The sequence below is a fragment of the Esox lucius genome, chromosome 18, assembly GCF_011004845.1.
Source record: "Esox lucius isolate fEsoLuc1 chromosome 18, fEsoLuc1.pri, whole genome shotgun sequence".
Classification (NCBI taxonomy): domain Eukaryota; kingdom Metazoa; phylum Chordata; class Actinopteri; order Esociformes; family Esocidae; genus Esox; species Esox lucius.
Window position 1 is genome coordinate 16,396,756 of NC_047586.1, and position 22,374 is coordinate 16,419,129.

General features: G+C 41.5%; 1 protein-coding gene across 14 annotated transcripts in view; it reads right to left on the reverse strand.

The window, feature by feature from the left end:
- Nucleotides 1-20,043, reverse strand: part of gphnb (gephyrin b) — an 82,578-nt gene extending 62,535 nt beyond the window's left edge. For 4 of the 14 annotated variants that reach the window (XM_034287869.1, XM_034287868.1, XM_034287863.1 and 1 more), the window contains exon 1: nucleotides 19,901-20,042. In XM_034287869.1, coding sequence (XP_034143760.1) covers nucleotides 19,901-19,964 — 64 coding nt within the window. In that variant the 5' untranslated portion in view covers nucleotides 19,965-20,042. Of the gene's footprint in view, nucleotides 1-19,900 lie in introns of all 14 variants that reach the window. The other 10 variants (XM_034287864.1, XM_034287866.1, XM_020056454.3 and 7 more) reach the window with 6 other exon arrangements.
- Nucleotides 20,044-22,374: the final 2,331 nt, after the last annotated feature.

Here is a 22,374-nt window from a genome sequence, read left to right on the forward strand (position 1 = left end):
TGGCTTACCTTCCTGATCCCTCTCTCAGCCCCATAGACACAACTAGGACCTGGGCCCACAAGAACAGAACACTATAGAAACAACTAGAACCTGGGCCCAACAGAACCAAACACTATAGAAACAGCTAGAACCCGGGTTCACCAGAAAAGAACACTATAGAAACAACAAGATCCTGGGCCCACCAGAACCAAACACCATAAAAACAACTAGAACCTGGGCCCAACAGAACCAAACACCATAGAAACAGCTAGAACCCGGGATCACCAGAAAATAACACTATAGAAACAACAAGATCCTGGGCCCACCAGAACCAAACACCATAAAAACAACTAGAACCTGGGCCCACCAGAATCAAAAACTATAGAAACAACTAGAACTTGGGCCCACCAGAACCAAACACTATAAAAACACCTAGAACATGGGCCCACCAGAACCAAACACCCACAAGAAGAGAACAGAGTTTTCCTGGCTAGGAAAAACTCCTTAAGAGGGGCCATAATTTAGGAAGAAACGTTGAAAGGAACGAGGCTCGGAGGAGTGACCGGTCCTCTTATGGCTGCTCTGGGTGAACATTTTAAGAGTACAAATTGTACTAATTAATAAAAGCAGGTGGATTGTGTCCAGACTCAATAAAACCCAATCCAGGTCAGACGCATGACCAGATGGTCAAGGACAACACAACACTACAGACACAATTCAACATATAATTATAGATACAATACAACACATCCCTAAATATACAACACAAGACTTAAGACACAATACAACATAGCACTATAGACACAATACAAAACAAAACAACCAGCTGAATAGATACAGAACAAACATAGAAATGTACAAAACCACACTGTAGGCTCAACATCATTGTCAAAATACACAGATGAGGGAAAAAGGAAAGAAAGGACAGGGAATGGGAGAGGACATGTAGGACACAGTGGAATAATGGGACAGGAGAAGGGAGAGGACATGTAGGACACAGTGGAATGATGGGACAGGAGAAGGGAGAGGACATGTAGGACACAGTGGAATGATGGGAGAGGAGAAGGGAGAGGACATGTAGGACACAGTGGAATGATGGGACAGGAGATGGGAGAGGACATGTAGGACACAATGGAATGATGGGACAGGAGAAGGGAGAGGACATGTAGGACACAGTGGAATGATGGGACAGGAGATGGGAGAGGACATGTAGGACACAGTGGAATGATGGGACAGGAGATGGGAGAGGACATGTAGGACACAGTGGAATGATGGGACATGAGAAGGGAGAGGACATGTAGGACACAGTGGAATGATGGGACAGGAGAAGGGAAAGGACATGTAGGACACAGTGGAATGATGGGACAGGAGATGGGAGAGGACATGTAGGACACAGTGGAATGATGGGACAGGAGATGGGAGAGGACATGTAGGACACAGTGGAATGATGGGACAGGAGATGGGAGAGGACATGTAGGACACAGTGGGATGATGGGTCAGGAGAAGGGAGAGGACATGTAGGACACAGTGGAATGATGGGACAGGAGAAGGGAAAGGACATGTAGGACACAGTGGAATGATGGGACAGGAGAAGGGAAAGGACATGTAGGACACAGTGGAATGATGGGACAGGAGAAGGGAGAGGACATGTAGGACATGGATTTGGGAAATGTGATGTAGTGGTTTTGACAGAAAAGGTAGCGTAAGGGATCCCCGGGACAAAGGAGCTGAGATGTGAAAAGCCCTGCCGGCAACACTCTTCCACCTTCGTCATAGTCAGTAAAAACCGCCAGAGAGCATACAGCGGACACGTCAATCCACAGCCATGGCAGTACGGTCCATTCCGGTCGGGGCATTACTGTATTAACATTGATGTCCAGGTGACATGATCTGAGAGAGTTTTGATGTAGCACATGGGCAGACATGAGGAAATGCTCAATAATGCAGGGAGGAGAGAGAAGGAGAGAAGGAGGAGAGGGAAGAGAAGAGTGCACACATCAGCCACACATGAGCCATGTCAGCCATAAAACACCATCATCTGAGGGACGCGGCACCCCTCCATTAGTCCTCACTCCACTATTCTCTCTTCCTGTACCACCCCCGCGCTTACATGAAGACCGGGAGAGAGGTAGACAGGAGAATGAGAGAGGAGGGTAGTTGAGGAGGGAGATGTGGAGAGAGGTGAGGAGAGATGTGAGGAGAGACGGAGACATGGAGAGGTGAGCAGAGAAAAGGGGGATGACAGGTTAAAAGACTGGTTTGAGGAGAGAAAGGGATGAGGTTTGAGGAGAGAAAGGGATGAGAGGCAGTGGGACACAGAGGGGCATAGAGAAAGGAGTTGAAAAGATAGAAGGTGGGGAAGAGCAGGACAAAAATGAAATGATGAGAGAGGAGGATGGGGAGTGGAGTGAGAGAATATAGAGGAGAGAGAGATAAGGAGTGAAGAGAGAGGGAGAGCGAAGTGAGACGGGGGAGTTAGGAGAGAGAGGGGGAGAAAGGAGAAACAGAGCAACAACAGTATATCATACAATCATAAAACATTTTCAACCACCACCATTGATATCAATTGATTAGCCAAATTGATGTTGAAATAAATTATGAATGAACACACAAACTACCAATATAATTACTGTCAATATTCTTAAATTATGCAGGCAATCACTGTGCTCATTCAATGGCGACTGTAGTATAAACACACTTTATGAAATAAAACATGTTTAAGTACTGCAACAGGGCAAAAAAAATGAAAATGTATACCCTCAAAACACTAAAGTCTGGATAAGAAATATGTAAGGAAGTAATTACTGAAAAAAATATATATAAATGGTGCTTGCTATCTATAACCACAAACGGTTCCTTTATCTCCAAAAACAGTCTATATAAGGTTGAATTGTCAAGTATTCTTATTTTTAGCAAAGTGTTTTGCTCAGCCCAATTGAATCCATTGGAGGTCTCTTCTGAAGTGTGCAACATAACTGAACATTCAGATAGTAATACATTTTGTGGAACAAAGATGATATTCTGTAATGCAGAATAGGGTGTCATGCTAGTTCTGCATGTTACATTTCTACATGCCACGTCATAATCGGTCAACTGAATATACCCCAAGTGGTCACACTCCGTACTCTCAGCTCAGAGAAGGCAAGGTACCATTGCTGGAAGTGTCACACATCGATCAGTGGCATTACACCTCGCCTGTGACCACCACGCCACAAGACAAGGGGGAGGGGCTCTGGCCAAGTGACAAGCCAATGGACATCCTGGCAGAGTGACAACGAGGAAACAGCAGCTGTTGCCAATGGTGACAGCCAGAAGTCACACTGTAGTACGTTAGTGTGCCTGGGCTTGTATCCACAGTCAGTACTGACTTGTGATTGAGATATGATCGTCATGTTGTGATGTCACTGGGATTATGTGTTGCTGGTGAAAGTAGCAGCTTTCACATTGCAAGTAAGGTTTTTGGACTGGATGTCAAAAGCATATTAGTTTGTTTAGGGAGTTTTTACAGAAATAATATACTGACTGCATTGTACTGGCATGTCGACACGACTAGCCCTCATTCCATCTCTGTATCACTCGTCTGCTCTCAAACAAAAACAAATGTGGGAATACATGAAAACAGAGTGATGTTGACACAAATGAGATTCTGTTTTTTTTCCCAGGCAGAATCCCAGCAGCAGACGTAAAGGGCAAGAGAAGATTCAATTGTTTCAACACTACCGAAAAAATCGGACAAAAAAAACTTCTCTGTCTTCCTTTCATCATCATCTGCTAAAACCTGTCAGTGGGCTGTGGCTGTATTTTTTTATTAGCATGACGACTTCTACTCATTCCGGTGGAGGAAAAATGCTCTTGGACTGGAGTTTCGGGTTTGGTTTGATTCTGCATCTTGATGAACTAGAGTCTGAAACAGGACTGGACCACCTGAACTTGTCCAACCCACTGTAATGTCTTTGCCTGAAGAATGTTTTTCTATGGTGGAGCCTGATGAATAAACCATCAGAGTCACTCCAATACTATAGTGAAGTTGTGTTAGCTATAGTGCATGATAATATATTTTTGACAATCAGTATACAATAAAGACCAAGTTAATATGGTGCCCTCCACAATTTTTGGCACCCCCAGTAATCTTTAATTTTTATGTTTTCTTATTGTATTTTTTTATGTTATGATGTATTCATTCATTTTGATGTTTTCATTTGAGTATTTGTTTTTGTTATTGTACTTTCATAATTTGTTCTTTGTAAAGCACATTGAATTGCTTCGATGTCTGAATTGTGCTATATAAATACACTTGCTTGCTTGCTAGTAAAGATCAGTAAAAAAGGGTTATGAAAAATTCACCTTTTGGTGAATTAGCTAAATGTCTTTACTTGAAGTAGATTTGAAGTAAATCTGTCATCAAGAAATAATTATGTCTAACAAAACTATGTGTGCAACAATTATTGACACCCCTACATTTAATACTTTGTACAACCTACCTTTGCCAATAAAACAGCACTGAGTCTTCTCCTGTAACATCTAATAAGATTGGAGAATACAGAGACCATTTCTCCAAACACAATCTCTCCAGATCCTCCAGGGTCCTTGGCACTCTCCTCTTCAACTAAGCCAACCGGTTTTCAGTGGGGTTTAGGTCAGGGGACTGCGATGACCATGGCAGGAGCTTGAATTTGTTCAGTGAATAATTTCTGTGTTGATTTGGACATATATTTAGGATCATTGTCCTACTGGAAGATCCAACGATGACCCAGTTTTAGTTTCCTGGTAGAAGCAGCCAGATTCACATTTAGAATTTCCTGGTATTTCATTGAGTTCATGTACCCTAACAAGGTTCCCAGGGCCTTTGGAGGGAAAACAACCCCACAACATCATGGAGCCGCCACCATACTTAACAGTGGGGATCAGATTATTTTATAGCCATCCTTCTGTTGACACCAAACCCACCTTGAGTATTTGTTGCCAAAAAGCTACATTTATGTTTCATCTGATCATAGCACTCGCTTCCAGTCAAAGTTCCAGTAGCACTTAGCATACACCAGACACTTAGGTTTGTGGTGTAATGACAGGAACAACTTTTTTCTGGCATAATATGTTGGCATGGAGGTGGCGTCTCATGGTAGTTTTGGAGACTTTGTAACCCGAAGATGCCACTCTCTCTGTAAATCTGAGTGATCTTGGGGGATTTTTTGCCTTTCTTACCATCCTCCTCACTGTGTGAGTGGGGGCAAAATAATCTTGGGTCTCATCCAGGCAAGTTTGTAACAGTTCCAGGTGCTTTTAACTTTTTTAGTATTGCCCTAACAGTAGATAAGGGCATTTTCAGGCAAGTAGCTATTCCTTTATAGCCATTCCCTGATTTATGAAGCTCAACACACTTTTCCCTCATTTGATTTTTATGTTTTCTTATCTTTCCCCACGTGTTCACACTCGGGGAAAGTGTGATAGACATGTTGATGTATGAACAAAGGAATATGTTCATACATGTTGATGTATGAAATAAGGAATATTGGCCTATGTGTCACCTCATATATATGCCCCAGTGAAACAGGAAGTCATGGATTACTGCTTGAAAGTTCCTAAACACTCTGATCAACTTAAAAAAGTTAAATCTAAACGGACAAAATCCATCAATCACATTTTGTTCATAAGATTTTCTAGGGGTGCCAATAATTGCGGCACACATGGTTTTGTTAGAAATAATTATTTAGTGACTACAGATTTTTTTCCCCAAAATGAATTTACTTAAATTAAAAGTTTCTCTTTTTTTTCAGTGTGACATTATGCTAATTCACCAAAAGGTGAATTTTATATAACCCTTTTTTATTCATCTTTAGTAGGGGTTCAAAAAACTGTGGAGGGCACAGTAACTCACGATGGGACACACCATGACATTGAAGTGTGTCAAAGTAGAGTGTTTAGAAATAAACATTCCACACTAGCGCCAACAACCTTCTATGTGACAGTGCATATTCCATGTAAGTATCAAGTCTCCAATTTAACAGATCCATCTATAGCACATTCAGAAGAAAAGCATCAAAGTCAACTATATACTGACAGTTTATCTACAAGGCGAAAACACATCAATGTTGTGTGTGCCCTTAAAAAAGAAAAAAAAGAAATCTTTGGCCCAAATCAGCCACGTTAGCTTTTCAGTCAACAAAGATGACACAATATTGACGGAGCTAAACATCCAAGGAAGATCCCACGAATACTTTATAGAAATAGCTAAGAGTATGGCAGATAGATGCGAGCCAAAGAACTCCCACAAGACTTGAAACATGAAAGCTCTATTAGATGTGGAAGGATACAAAACATGAGGAGGCGTGCTGGTGCTGATCAATGGCTGTTTCCCCTCTACGCCCCGATTAACACCAGCAGTCAGGAGACAGGAGAAGGGAGGAATGAGGATTGTGATAGAGGGCCATACACACAGGCCATAGAGTGACTCATCACTTCTTTATTTACACCGTCATCACATTACCCGCTTTAACTCACAGTAGCAACACTGTTAGCATTGAATGCTAACACGGGCTTAATCACAGACCGGAAGACCAATGGTTATCCTGATCAAGCATACGCCCCTTAATTGTTAACTTTGTGATTTGTGTAATTAGGAGAACGATCAGGGAGAAATAAGGGTTAACTGCTTTGCTCAGGGACAAAACAACTGCTTTCTCACATGCCAGCTTGCTATTTAATCTAGCAACCTATCAGTTACTAGACAGATGCTCTAACCACTGGGCCACCTACCAACCCTATTGAGTTGAGAGGTTCCAAATACAGTACAATTGGAAACAATGTCCTTACATATCTTTCCAATCCCAGCCCTGATGGAGCACACTTCTCTGGAGAGTTTTCACAAGAGCCTGTGAGTGTGCATGAGAATGTGTTCATCCACCAAATAACACTAGCCTCTCTTCCCAAACTCACCATCCAATTAAGAATCTATTAACATTGAGAATGGTAGATTTCTATGTGAAGATGATTAGATATTATGTCTGTTTCCCAGACATTTTACTTTACATCTACAATGCTCCTTAACCAAAAAGAGATGTAGAGATCTCAAACAGACTCAGAGGAAGACAAAGAGCGAGAGACAAAGACAGAATGAGAAGTGTGTGTGTGTGTGTGTGTGGGTGATAAAGAACTAAAACTGTGTCTATCCATGATACAAATTGGACTATTCTACAAAGGTTGTCCACAATGACTATATGGTCATGTAGCTGTGTGTGTGTGTGTGTGTGTGTGTGTGTGTGTGTGTGAGAATGTGTTGGTTTGTAACCAAAATTCCTTGTGTTCCAGTACATAACGCTATTGTCAATATTGTTATTAACGTTACCTTTTATTGATGTTATTATTAACCATTATTAAAGTTACCATATTTATATGATTAATTTGACCATTAGTAATGTTACTTTTGTTAGTGTTACCATTACAAATGTTACCTCAATTAGCATTACAGATAGTAAACATTGTTGTTATTAACCTTACCATCATTAATGTTACCATTACAAATGTAATCTTCATTATTAAAGTTACATTATTAAAGTTACCCTTATAAACCCTAACATTTTTAACATTGCTTAGAACTATTAACATTGCAATTATTAAAATTAGCAATATCAACACTGCTTAACTTTGCCAAACCTGAACGTTAACAATATTATATTATTAATACATAAAGTTGCCAATTCATTACCGGTTCTCACATTAAAATGTAAACCATTGTTAATGTTGTTAATTACCAATATAAAAGTTACCATTGTTACAGTAACTAACATTAACATTGCCATTACGAATGTTAACATTTGTAAAGTATGGGGCTATGGAGTGGTGTAGCTGTCTGGCAGTCAGTTGAGTCATTGTGAGACCACAGCATAAACGCTGCTTGTGGATTTGTCCAGGGTTTCCATGGAGGGCAGAGCAATAGGCCAGCACTGGGCGCGTGTTTGGGGCATTGGTAACCTAAATATGGATTCCTTGCCTTATCTTGCTCTAATGACTCATTGTGGCGGCTTGAGTGCCAAGAGCACATTTGACGTAGAAGGCAGAAGAGCACATTCCTTCCCGCACATAAGGATTCCGGTCTGGACTTCCTGGTTGAGAAAACAGTGTGATAAGAACCAGAACAGCATTGGATGCCTTTTCTGAAATCATGTCAAAATCAGCTGAGCCGAGCCCGCCGGGAGGAGCTGGGATTAATCCCAAACTTGGATATCACAACACACAGTATATATGCCCACACACACACATTGTAGTGTGCCATGTGTACAAATCAGGTCACCTCTGTCTGTGTGTGTGTAAGCTGTTGAGTGTATTACAGAGTGCGTGCCTCTTTGTGTGCGCATGTGTACTATTACAGTGAGAACCAGATGTCGTCATGCGCAGAGTAACTATGGCAAACCATGACTAGGAAGGACTTTGTGCTGTTCTTCATTTAAATAATTAGGCTCAGCGTTAAGGTCAGGGTTTTAATTGGGTTTTAGGGTTTACAGATACAGTGGGGTTTTAAGGGTTAATGTTAGGGTCACAATGTGTTATAGGGGTTAAGGTTAGGGGTTACAAATAATAGAATTGTTAATGGAAATCAATAGTGATCACAATTAAAGTCCTCATGAGTATAGTAGAACAAGGATGTGCGATGGTGTGTGTGACTTGACAAATTGTTTGTACCTCTAACATACTCTAATGTAAGCACAATGCTAGAATAGTGCTATATAGATTTACATTGTAGTCTACGATATAGCATTATGCAAGCTTGCGTAAGTTTGAAAATAACAAAGACAACCATCGAATATGTCATAGCTCGCTAGCATTAGTCTAGAATATAGCACTATCTTCATGGACAGCCACAGGAATAAAAAAGGGGAGACCTACTACAGTAGTGCCAAGGGCAGCCCAGCCAATCACCAAAGAGGGAACAACGGGTGTGTAGCCAATCACCACAGCCAAAGCATATGGCCAGCCCCATGTGTCACCATTCACAGCAGACTTGGAGTGGAGACTGCGACTTGGAAGCTGCCCAAGCCCATTCAGTGACAGATGACAGGGTCTTCTAATTCTAGGCAGGACAGTCTGGTATGCATGCCATCCAGGCCGCTCGCTGACTAACTGGCTACCTCTTCAGTTTCCTGTTCCCAGCATGCTTCAGTACCACTAGGTCTGAGGCGATAGTGGTTAAGGTGATATTGGGACAACCTCCAGAGATTAAATTAGGTGGAAAAAGAGATTAGATAGATATTGCATTGGCCCTCCGTACAGACTGTGGCACATAGAAACACCATATGTATACATACACACACACACACATTGATGCCAATGTGTACTAGGCGGGGGAGACATGTAGTATATAACATACGCTGGGCTATTTACAAATAGCTATGAGGTGGGTTTTCTGACAAAACTGTTGAAAACTGTTCTTACAAAACATTTGAATACTTGGTGCTCCTCTTTCAGTAGATACCTTAAGTAAACTCGTGCAAAACAGCTCTGGAAAAAAATTAAGAGGCCACTCCAATTTTTCTTAAATCAGCATCTCTACATGTATGGCAGCCATTCCATTCCAGTGTCTGTTTAATTCCAACACAGGCAACCCTCATTTTACTTAATGAGGTACTGATTAGGTTATTACCTGAACCAAATCTAATTTAACGAGGAAAAGTATAAAAACCACGGCTGTGGTCATCACTATACTCTTGCAATAGGACCAGCTGCATGGCAAAAGTAGTACCTCAAAGGTAATTTGAATAAAAAAAATAACTATTCAACATGACGAAAGTGTTGAAAAGAAAAGCTTTGAGTGTGGAAAAGAAGGCTTCAATTCTGGCTTTACTGGCAGAGGTGAGCGTCAGGTTTCTTCCATCCTGAAAATTTCAAAGACAGCGGTTCATGAGAACAAGGTCAAGCAACAAACATTGGAGAGAACAAAGCTACAGACTGGCAGAAGGTGAAAATGACTGTCCACTGACCGAGGTGACCATCAACGAGATGCAAAGAAGAGCCAGGCTGAAGTTTGCAAAAGACCATAAGGATTGGACCGTAGAGTAAGGTCATCTTCTCTGACTAGTCAAATTTCAGCTTTGCCCAACACCTGGTCATCTAATGGTTAGACGGAGATCTGGAGAGGCTTACAAGCCACAGTGTCTTGCACCCACTGTGAAATTTGGAGGAGGATCGGTGATGATCAGGCAATGCTTCAGCAAGGCTGGAATCGGGCAGATTTGTCTTTGCAAAGGACGCATGAATCAAGCCAAGTGAAAGGTTATCCTGGAAGAACACCTGCTGCCTTCTGCTCTGACAATGTTCCCCAACTCTGAGAATTGTTTTTTCCAGCAGGACAATGCTCCATGCTACATAGCCAGGTCAATCAAGATGTGGATGGAAGACCACCAGATCAAGACCCTGTCATGGCTAGCCCAATCTCCAGACCTGAACCCCATTGAAAACCTCTGGAATTTGATCAAGAGGAAGCTGGATGGTCACAAGCCATCAAACAAAGCCAAGCTACTTGAATTTTTGTGACAGGAGTGGCATTAAGTTAAAAATCAGGGATATTCCACCAAATATTTATTTCTGAACTCTTCCACTAAGTTAAAACATTAGTAATTTGTTGTTGAAAAATGAATATGATCTTGTTTGCTTTGCATTATTTAAGATCTGAAAACAATGCATATTATTTTTCGTTTTTTTTGACCAGTTGTTGTTTTCTACAAATAAATACCCTAAATGACAATTTCTTCTTTTTTTTTTTTGGGAGCAATGTTGTCAGTAGTTTATAGAATAAAACAAAAATGTTAATTTTACTCAAAGAAATACCTATAAATATTAAAACCAGAGGAACTGATAGTTTTGCAGTGGTCTCTTAATTTTTTCCAGAGATGTATGTTAGGATTCATTGTGTTTCATTATGACACTTACTGGAAGTCCCTAGTCTGGTGGTCCCCAATCAAAGTAGTGCTTCTATCAAAGTATATTACAATTGGAGCACAGGTGATATACAGTGGATATAAATAGTCTACACACCCCTGTTAAAATGCCAGGTATTTGTGATGTAAAAGAATGAGACAAAGATAAATCCTGTCAGAACCTATAATGTGACCTATAATGTGAACAGTTCAATTGAAAAACAAACTGAAATCTTATACGGGGAACAATAAAAATAAAAACGTTACAATAACCTGGTTGCATAAGTGCGCCTACTCTATTATTACTGGGGATGTGGCTGTGTTCAGAATTTATCAATCACATTCAAACTCATGTTAAATAGAAGTCATTACACACCAGCCATCATTTAAAGTGACTCTGATTAATCACAAATAAAGTTCAGCTGTTCTATTAGGATTTACCTGACATTTTCTTGGTTTCATCTCAGAGCAAAAACCATGGTCTGCAGAGAGCTTCCAAAGCATCAGCGGGATCCCATTGTTGAAAGATATCAGTCAGGAGAATGGTACAAAATAATTTCCAAAGCATTAGATATACCATGGAATACAGTGAAGACAGTCATCATCAAGTGGAGAAAATATGGCACAACAGAGACATTACCAAATGGATGAAAAGACAAGAAGAAAACTGGTCAGGGAGGCTTCCAAGAGGCCTACAGCAACATTAAAGAAACTGCAGGAATTTCTGGCAAGTACTGGCTGTGTGCTACATGTGACAACAATCTCTCGTATTCTTCATGTTAATGGGCTATAGGGTAGCGTGGCAAGAAGGAAGCCATTTCTTACAAAGAAAAACATCAGAGCCCGGCAGAAGTTTACAAAAACAAATATCAAGTCTCCCAAAAGCATTTGGGAAAATGTGTTATGGTATGATGGCCCAGGTTGAACTTTTTGGCCATAATTCCAAAAGGTATGTTTGGCGCAATAACAACACTGCACATCACCCAAAGAACGCCATACCCACAGTGAAGCATGATGGTGGCAGCATCATGCTTTGGGGCTGTTTTTCTTCAGCTGGATCCGGGGCCTTAGTCAGGGTGGAGGGAATTATGAACAGTTCACCTCTCAGCATGACAACGACCCAAAGCACAAATCCAAATCCACAAAACCATGGCTTCACCAGAAGAAGATTAATGTTTTGGGATGACCCAGCCAGAGCCCAGACCTGAATCCAATTGAACATCTGTGGGGTGATCTGAAGAGGGCTGTGCACAGGAGATGTCCTCGCAATCTAACAGATTCGGAGTGCTTTTCCAAAGAAGAGTGGGCAAATATTGCCACGTCAAGATGTGACATGCCAATAGACTTCTACCCAAAAAGACTGAGTGCTGTAATAAAATCAAAAGGTGCTTCAACATAGTATTAGTTTAAGGGTGTTCATAATTATGCAACCAGGTTATTGTGAGTTATTTATTTAAAATGTTTCCCCCTCAGACTTGTTTTTCAATTGAATTGTTCACGTTATAGGTCACATTAAAGGTGGAAAAAATTCTGACATGATTCATCTTTGTCTCATTCTTTTACATCACAAGAACCTGGCATTTTAAGGGGTGTGTAAACTTTTTATATCCACTGTAGTTACAGTATGGAATTTACAAGTAGTATATGTTTGCCAGTTAAATATTTTATCTATTTTTGTTTTATAACGTTATATAAGTGGTATGTCAGAAAAAGAACAAAAGGTTTGCACACACATGTTAGCATGTAGATTACATTTTTTGATTTATTTTAAAGGCACTTCAGCATTGCTAATCTTCAGAATACCGAGGTTCAGCTGGTTTAAAAATACAGCTCCTTGGGTTCATTGCAAGTATTACCCAATACCCCTAGATGACACAAGCTTTGTATAAAGCTAGAAAAATCTAGATACTGCCCAGGCTTAATGAGTAAAGGAGGTGGTTGGCTAGCCTCTTAAAACGGAGGAATCCCATCTAACTTGCCTTCCCCTTTCTACCCATCTCCCCCACGTCCTTCTCCCCCCTCTCCTCCTCCCCCCTCTCCTCCCCCAACCAGTCGTTCCTCCCTCCCACACCCATTCTGTCCCACTGTTCTACAGACTCCAGTGAAAGCATGAACATTAAAAATCACCTTCGGCCACAAACAAAGGGTAACACATGAATAAACACCTTCCCAAATGAAAATTAGCTTTATTAAACCATCGCAAGTAAGGCTAAATATAGCTGTATTGGGGCGTCTGGAGTCGATTCATGTCTTGCTGATATACATGTAAGTTGGGAGCACCGCCCACACATCCCTCATTCTCTCACTCTGTCTCTCCGAGCTCCTCTCAGTTGTTACAGCTGAGAAAAAAAGGAGTGAAAAAAAAGAACGAGAGAGAGGCAGAGAGAGAGAGGGTAAAAAAAAAAAAAAAAACGTCTGGTGTCTGCCGCAGAGATTTCCGACCCAGGCCCCTCACTCATTGGCAGGCTGATATCGAGTGCATACTGTTCATGTCTGTCTATGCAGCCGCATGTGTGTGTGTGTCTGTGTGTCTGTGTGTGTGTGTGTGTGTGTGTGTGTGAGACAGAGTGAAAGCCACACTATCAGCAGCCCAACATCAATGGGCTGAAATGCTATACACCATGAATCAAACTATGGCTCTCTGGTACGGTCATTTAGGATATGGCGGCGCACACACAGGCCTTCCACAGATTAAAAGCCCCTGAATGGGTTCTGCACTAAGCTGTTCACTGTGTTGATGGGAGGTATGCATCCACTAGCTATATTTGGGACCAGGGGGATTTGCTAAGCTTGTGTGTTTCAGCCAGGGCTCAGTATTAGTGCACAAAGACAGAGAGCGCACACACATTCATGCGAATGAACACACGATACCACGCGCACATATACACACACACACACACACACGCACACACACACACACACACAGCTGTATTGGAGCCAAGTGTGTGCGAATCTAACCCGACAGGGTCCGACCCATGCATGCTACATCAGAACACCCGGGTCCAGACAGCTCTCTCCGCATGGTTTAGCCGTCTCTCCCCAGCAGTTCAACTCAACAACCAGGCCAGGCTGGATGGATGGCTGCTCGGGGACAGAGCCGCTGGAGGCTGTGTGAGTGCGTCTGTGTGGGAATGCTGAGGGAGTCATTAGAAAGTTGGAGGAAGCCACAGACACCCACACACTGGACACAAGTATAGATAGCTAAGAGAGCATGACGGAGAAGTGTTGACCAAACCCCCAGGCAGACTTGGATAGAGACACAATATAAACCTCTCTCGATCTCTCTACACACACACGCGTGCACACACATGCACAAACACACACACACACACACTAAAACCCACACAACAGTGCAACAAACCCGGCGTAGTGTGAACAGACCAATTTCCCCCAAATCCTTATGGTTCACATATTGTGGACCCAGACATCTATATCGAAAAGCAAACCCCTGTGACCAATTTTTTATATATTTTTTATATTTATTAACTAATTTGTATTTTATAGTAATGATTTTTTTGGCGCTTACATTTGTTCCATTTCACACCTGTGTAAGTATTCTGCTCATGTGAATAAGAAAAGTGTTTCTTTTTGGATATCCAAATCTCCCTGAGGCATCCTTGGAGAGTGGGGTCACAGCCAGGACATCAATCATAGTGACAGCAACCCCTCATACACACATAATTACAATAACATGTCAGCTACAGGTTACACAGGGTAAGTCACACCGTCTCTTCAAGTAATCGAAATTCTATGCTGGCTAAAATCATTATCCTAGCTGATACATCCTAACACGTCTCCATAGAAGTTTGATATATTCACCCCCCCCCCCCCCCATCTCTCATTCAGCCAGCCTGGACGATTTCCTCTCTTCTTGTCATTGGAAACTGCAGTTTGAAAATCTGCATTCTAAAGTCTATTAAATTAAATAACTAGAGCGTATATATATATATATATATATATATTTATATATATATATATATATATATATATTTATATATATATATATATATATATATATATATATATATATATATATATATATATATATATATATATATATATATATATATATATTCAGACTAGAGCTAGGTGATGAAACAATATACATTTTTATCATAATTTTTTTTAAATCGATGATAAACGTTTGAGTGGAATCTTTGATGATAAAGTCATGTTTTCATGTAGTTTTGTCCATCTAACTCATGTAGTTTGCTTATAACAACAAGCATAGAGCACAGCCTGAATGCCGGAAACGACAGTCATTTTGAAGATATAAAAACCAAAATTGTCTAAAGGAGGGAGCACATCCTCACAAACGCAATTCCGTATCAAACAAGCTACTAGCATCCGCTGAACTTAGCCATAAGTGTATTGTAACTGTTTGTGTTGGGGGGGGGGGCGGGGGCTCTATTACTAGTTAGATTTATTTGCCATACAATGTACATATATTTTACTCATTTTGTAAGTTTTATTTAAAACGTATTTAAAATTAGTAATATATTCTAAACACATGTTGTAATTCTGAACCATTTAGCGTATACACCAGCTGTTCTCACACACATTTCAAAACAACTTAGGGTCAACGTGAAACTCATGCCACCCAAATATCAGTGACAGATTTCACATTTTAAATGCTGACCTGCAATACAATATGTTGTTGACCGTGTAAGTTAACAGTAGCAGTATTCCAAATAATCGTAGAAACCCTCAATGAAAATACGTGAACCTGGATTCATGGATGATGAGGAATGAGAAAGGAGGGCGTAATGACATTAATTTAATCAACTCTTTTTCTATTTGGTCAACACTGTAAAAATGTAGAACATTCATGTTTTATTCACCTGTGTGTTTTTATTTAAAGAGAAGTGGGGAGACAAGACAATTAAATGGCTGTTGGAGGATGAAAGTGTGTTCAATGCTTTCGCCTGGAAAAAGAAGAGACCAGGCAGTAGTTTATTTGTGTTCACTAAAGCCTTGATGTGTTGGTTTTGTTCATAAAATAAAGAATATGATTTCTAAATTACAATGAATCCTTTGGTTTCATCAGTCTTATTTCCTAGACAGAAAATGGCCTTAATTCCACACAAAGCTTTGTTAAGTGTAATTCAGTGATGCGTTTTTGAGTACCCTGAATAATTATCATTACTTGATCTCCAATTTGTTACTTCTCGAAAAAAGCTACAAACTTCATTAATCACAGATCAATCAGCTCCGTTTTCTGTTACTGTGTTAAAGAGGATTTGTGTGTGGAAATGCTCTCTGCTCTGTGTTTGATTAAATTTGTTTAGTTCTGTGTGATGCAATTCCATAATACATGGCAATGCGTCCAGGTAGTACATTCTCCAACTTCAATCGCACTCAACATATTTAAAAAAAAACAACATTTTCAGCACAAAATCTCTGGAAATTCCCAATCCAAGTGTATATCTTCATATTTATTGATATCGAATGATATGAGAAAACCTATTTAGATACATTTTGTTTTCCATTTCCCCCTGCCCTAATTCACACCGCATCATGGCCTTTCCCAGTAAAGACCAAATACTGCAAACTGTGCTGGTAAAAAGGCCAAGAGAATCATCCAGCCCCTTGGCCAGCCGGGCTATGGGCTGTTCTCCTGGGGTTAATTTAAGAGGGAGGGTCCGTACAGAAGCATCGGGTGGAGGCGGAAGAGAAGGGTCTTTCATCAGACTGCTAAATAGCCAACACAAGCCAACTATCTGCCGCCTGGTGGCCTGCCCAGTACTCTGTCCTACCGCTCCTTGGGGATATCACACACACACCTACATAAACACACAAACACACACTCACCCACATCATCACATACACACAAGCTCATACTTATCACAGATTGATGTAATCACAGACGCATGGCTCTTACATTTAGCTCACATATTCACTCACGCAGTCCACAACTAGAAAGCTTGTCAGCCAGTGGTTTTAATTCACATTAATATAGCACTCTCCCAACAGGGCTGTATCGACAGCTTTACATACCATATACTGACTACATTAGCAGAGTATTAATATGTAATTATCTTAGACTGTCGACATAAGCTGAGTATTAATATGGTAGGTATCATATATTGTCTACATTAGCTGAGTATTAATCCGATATGTATCATAGATTATCTACATTAGCTGAGAATTAATACGGTATGTATCATAGACTGTCCGCATTAGCTGAGTATTAATACAGTATGTATCATAGACTGTCCACATTATCTGAGTATTAATTCAGTATGTATCATAGACTGTCCGCATTAGCTGAGTATTAATATGGTAGGTATCATAGACTGTCCACATTAGATGAGTATTAATACGGTATGTATCATAGACTGTCCACATTAGCTGAGTATTAATATGGTATGTATCATAGACTGTCCACATTAGCTGAGTATTAATATGGTAGGTATCATAGACTGTCCACATTAGATGAGTATTCATATGGTATGTATCATAGACTGTCCACATTAGATGAGTATTAATTCAGTATGTATCATAGACTGTCCGCATTAGCTGAGTATTAATATGGTAGGTATCATAGACTGTCCACATTAGATGAGTATTAATACGGTATGTATCATAGACTGTCCACATTAGCTGAGTATTAATACGATAAGTATCATAGATTGTCTACATTAACTGAGTATTAATATAATAAGTATCATAGGCGGTATACATTAGTTTAGTATTTATGTTGTACATTTCATCTCTTTACTTTATTCCTATTCTCTTATTGGCAATTTCTTATTAAGATAATTCGTGCATTGTCAGTTGTCTACTGCAATATTGGTTACTAGGCATTTCACTACCTTGACTTCTATATTCATTCTTTCCTTTCTACAATTCCACATATCCAAAGTCTCCAGCACAGAGGTTAGAAATGTCCATCCCTCCATTGCTGGCGTGAGCAATGTCCAGCAAGTGATGTCGCAGTCTCCCCTGCTCTCCCTTGGACAATGCTGTCACCACATCACCAGGAGGAAAATGGACCCCACCCAATCAACTAATCTCATCTCACCATGGTGGTGGTTGGGAGGGTGATCAGGGTTGAACCCTGACCTTCTTGGGGAGATTGAGCTGCATCAGTATGCTGAGCACAGAACTGGACGATGCAGCAGGACTAATGATGTCACTCATAGATTATAGATGACTGTGTGTGGTCAGTGGGGTGTTATTGTATGATGAAGTGGGAAAATGAATGTCAAGATGCAATATGGGTGATATCTGATATTAAAAGCATGTTCATATTGTTTAAAAGCCTATTCTTAGCTAAGATAAAATAAAGGAATGGTTTAAAGGTCTTAGAATAAAGATAGTTTGGACCTAGATGTAGAACAACTAGTAAACCTCTTCTTATCTCTGCTCACTGCAGTCATTGTTTTTTTTTCTCTTCACACCACCCAAAACGTTTATTAGATTCCCAACATACCTCTTCATCCCAAACCCAAGAGAGAATGAAAAACAGCCTCAACTCAAAAGCAGGAAAAAAAGTGTTGGCTGCATTTCTGCGTCCTCAACATCAGCATACTGTATGTATCAGGAAATGTCAACATTGCACCGCGAGATCAATCTAGCAATCTGTCACCACGCAGGCTAGGGGAGTAGGGGATTCGACTGGCTAACAATACGTCCACGCATACAGATATGAACCCGCTATGATACGGCTCACATCATACTAGAAAGCTTTGATAGTGTATTTACCGCGGCGAGAGACGGGGAAATGGAACGCACGGCTTGTACCGCACTGATGTGACTGACGCTGTTTCAGCACCACGGACAGCACTCCTGCCTTCTCCTGCTCTCCCTCCCTCTCAGTCTCTGTACAACGTGAGGGGAGGTGGGGGGAGAGAGGAAAGAGGGGAGCGGGGTTTCCCTAGCAGATTTCAGGATCTACAGTCATTCCTCCATTGCTACACATTACCACCTTCCAACCGGATTTTCCGTAACGGAGAATGTCGATCATGAACAGACTACACGGCAGTCATGAAAAATGTAATCACTCAGCCCCCTCCATATGCTTTTGATCACCCGATAGTTCTGCAAGGCATCACTATAGTATAGACAGTCATAAATTTGTCTAGAATAACCCTGGTTACATTTCTGTTTCATTTGCTTTCCCCTTACACTACAGTATTCGCCTTTTCAACCTCGCCTTTTTACTGAAGCAGCAGGTCAATGCAATCAGACAAAACATAATGGAGAGAAATAGCAGTTCTCAATATTGTGGTTATAACGTTAGTTTCAAGGCAATACTGTAGCGTTTTCCGATCCGTAGCCGACCGTCACCGTCGAAGGATGTCTGCATTTAAAGGAATGTCACGCACTGTAGATTCCGCTTGTATTCTACCCACGAAACCAGTAGAGCCCCTGTCACGTTAACCCGCCGCTCCAATTGGCGCTGTCATTCACATATCAGTCACATATCATTCATTGCGCCTGCTTAGCCATCAATTCCGCAATTAACACTGGCATTTCTGTGCACTTAAATACATGCACCCATCATCAGCAACTGTCAAGTGCTACATTTGGCGAAATGCTATGGTCAGCCGCGTGTCAATAACCGAATCCATACAGCTCGAGCATGTATAGCTCCGCACACGGTCAGCAGTAATTTTAAGGTTTGACAAGCAAGATACGAGCTATGAATAATTCAACACACAAGACTGAGCCCTTCACCAAGGAAAAGCGACTCACAAACGCAATGGCAACATATGAAAGGTTAGAATGAATGCAGACTACTTTGTCATTTTCCCTTGCATTCATGGATGTGTTTAATTGGTCAATTAGTCCAGTATGAAAAAAGAGGCTCCAAATCAACGTCACCCGGTAGAGCAGCAAGCCCAGCCAGATATGGAGAGAGCCGCCACGCAAAATCAACCAACATGTAGCCTACATGACACCCGCAAGAGGCACTCCATAACGCAATAGACAGCCAATGAAAATTAATTAACATACATCGCAGCGGAGAAATATAAAGTACTCAGTACACAACTGTTAATTTAGCCTACCTGTCAAGACTCCGACCCGGATTTGGTGGTCGTGGTTTGTTAAAATCATCCCGTCTGACGCCATGTTCAGCAGCGCTGTCGCCCGCACTGAGAACTCACGGCAGGGCCAAGAGCCGATCGCATCGAACTTAGGGGGAGGGGAGGAGGGAGGAAATGAGGAAGAAAAGCAGAACTAGGCGAGAGAAATGGAAAGCCGAGCGTTCAAGAGTCTGTGGAGCTCCATGTTGCTGGCCGTGCGCGGTAAAATGCGGGGGCTGTTTAAACCGCACACGTCACTCAGCTGGCCGTCTGCCACTGTAGTAGTGTGGATTCCAGATTAATTCTTATGGAGACCACTATTGATTTCTCTCTGAAGACTTTCAGAGGAAGACATACTTTAAGCATTTCGTTGGTAATGCCACTTAATTTCCCACGTCACACGTTTGAAGTCACACCGCTACTCAGTCAGACATTGGAGGGACCAAGTAGGTAGTTGTGTCAGGGTCCTCCCCCAGGAAAAATAACTTTAAACAAAATGTCTTGCAACTCTAGACACTTTGACACATTTTCAAAAGCAATGTCATGGCAGCCGTGATGCAATTTAGAAGTAACCCCACCAAAAAGGTGCCCTATTTTGTAACAATGTAGGGGACAACATTGCATTTCACTACTTAACTGGCAGCTCACATCTGAACTGCATTGTTTGTTGGCCATCAAGTGTCTAATCACAGTGTTCTCAGCACACAACACTGCAGTCCAATCAGAACATCTTAACCTAACTCAAACTCCCACCCCCTTATTGCATTTGCAATTCAATGCACATACACCATGCAAGTAAAAATGTGGAATTATTTATTTATATATTCATTTAATAAAATGGCACATTTAGTCAGCCATAGAGGCCAGCTGCGCAAAAGCCAAATTCACCTTTGTTGGACAGAGTACTATAGATAAAGTGTAAAGCATGAAATGGACAAATGGTTTTTTTCTGGTAGAACACACAACAGATTTATGATCTTGGACCAGTTTTTCAAAACGCTAGGGGGAGGAGAGGGACTAACGGTTACATTGACCACATATCAACTAAAATTCTATCGTTGTGACTTTACATATTAGGGATTGCTGGGGGGTGCTTTTAACAAATATTATTTATTTATTTTTTGGGGGGGGGGGTCCACGTTTCCTCAGGGAATTACGCCATTGCAGCCTTTGGATCTTACCCAGTATTGGGGGAGGATGCACGTTTAGCCCACAAGGTGTTTGACCAATATGCCTGCCTGTATGAAATAGTAATGTCCTGGAGATCTGGAGACTGAGTAGCTTACTGCGTTTCCACTGAAGAAGCTTAGGAGAAGAGAAGATCACAGTCTGACCTGTAAAAATGCAACTGCATCCCGAGGCAAAAACCCTGCTTCTATTTTTAGTCCGAGTGCACGCTTCTGCGGTGTATCCTTTAATTCCACTTGTTTATTCTCCTGGAAAAAAACGGCCCATCTTTCCACTTCTGTTGGGATTCTATCAATATATGATTCATGAACACACATTGTGGAGTAGCCGAGGCTTTACGAGTAGCCTTCGCTCTGGAGCACACCGCGTGTCATGGTGGGAAATGGGGCAACTCTTCAAGTCTGACCTCTCACTCACTTAGGGAAGCATCAGGTTGTGCTTGGTGACCCCCCCCACCCCCCCCACCCACACACACCCACACACGCTATCATGTATTTTATTGATCAGCGTGATTTCTGGGGATGTTAGACAAATCACGCATGTAACACAAGGGAAAATAAGCAGTTGCTGCATCCATTTATCACTATATAGCTTAAAATGTTGTTAAAACTATAATTTTTAACGTTGGATTGGTCTGTGCTTGCATCCATAGCTCTGCATATGAATTTCATCGGGTCAACTTTTGACTGAAAATGAGGCAAGGAAACGGTTGGTTGGTGTTTCTTCAGCTGGTTGTCCCTTTAAAGGCTGGTGAAATGAAACCCGACAGTATGAGTTCACATCGAAGGTAATCTCGTTTTGTGAATGCGATTACACTGCTCCACTAAACACAGTATCACGGGTGGTAGCCCGAGTGCTTAGTAATGCATTTAAATAAAGAGAAATATCATTTTGGGGCGTAGTGTCTCTCTACCATCCTTGAATCTCCCCCACGCAGACCAAGATGGCCGACGCCCCGACACTACCGGACCCGGTGGCCTTTGACCTTTGAGAAGGGGCCTTTGCTGACAAGATATGAACGTCATCCTGTGTGTTCCTCCACATCTGCCAGGCTGTCAGCAGCAGGGCAGGCCCAGGTGTTAACAAGAGACTGAGTCTTGTTAAGAGCCCGGCACAGAAAGAGCAAACAGACACCGCGTCATCACGGTCCAGAGCAGGCGGGAGTCCCTGGAAGGATGGAATTCCCCAGTTACTGAGTGGAGGAGTGGAACGAGGGGGGAGAGAGAAAGAGTGGCACGCCATATGATGGAGGCAATGGGCTGGGGACA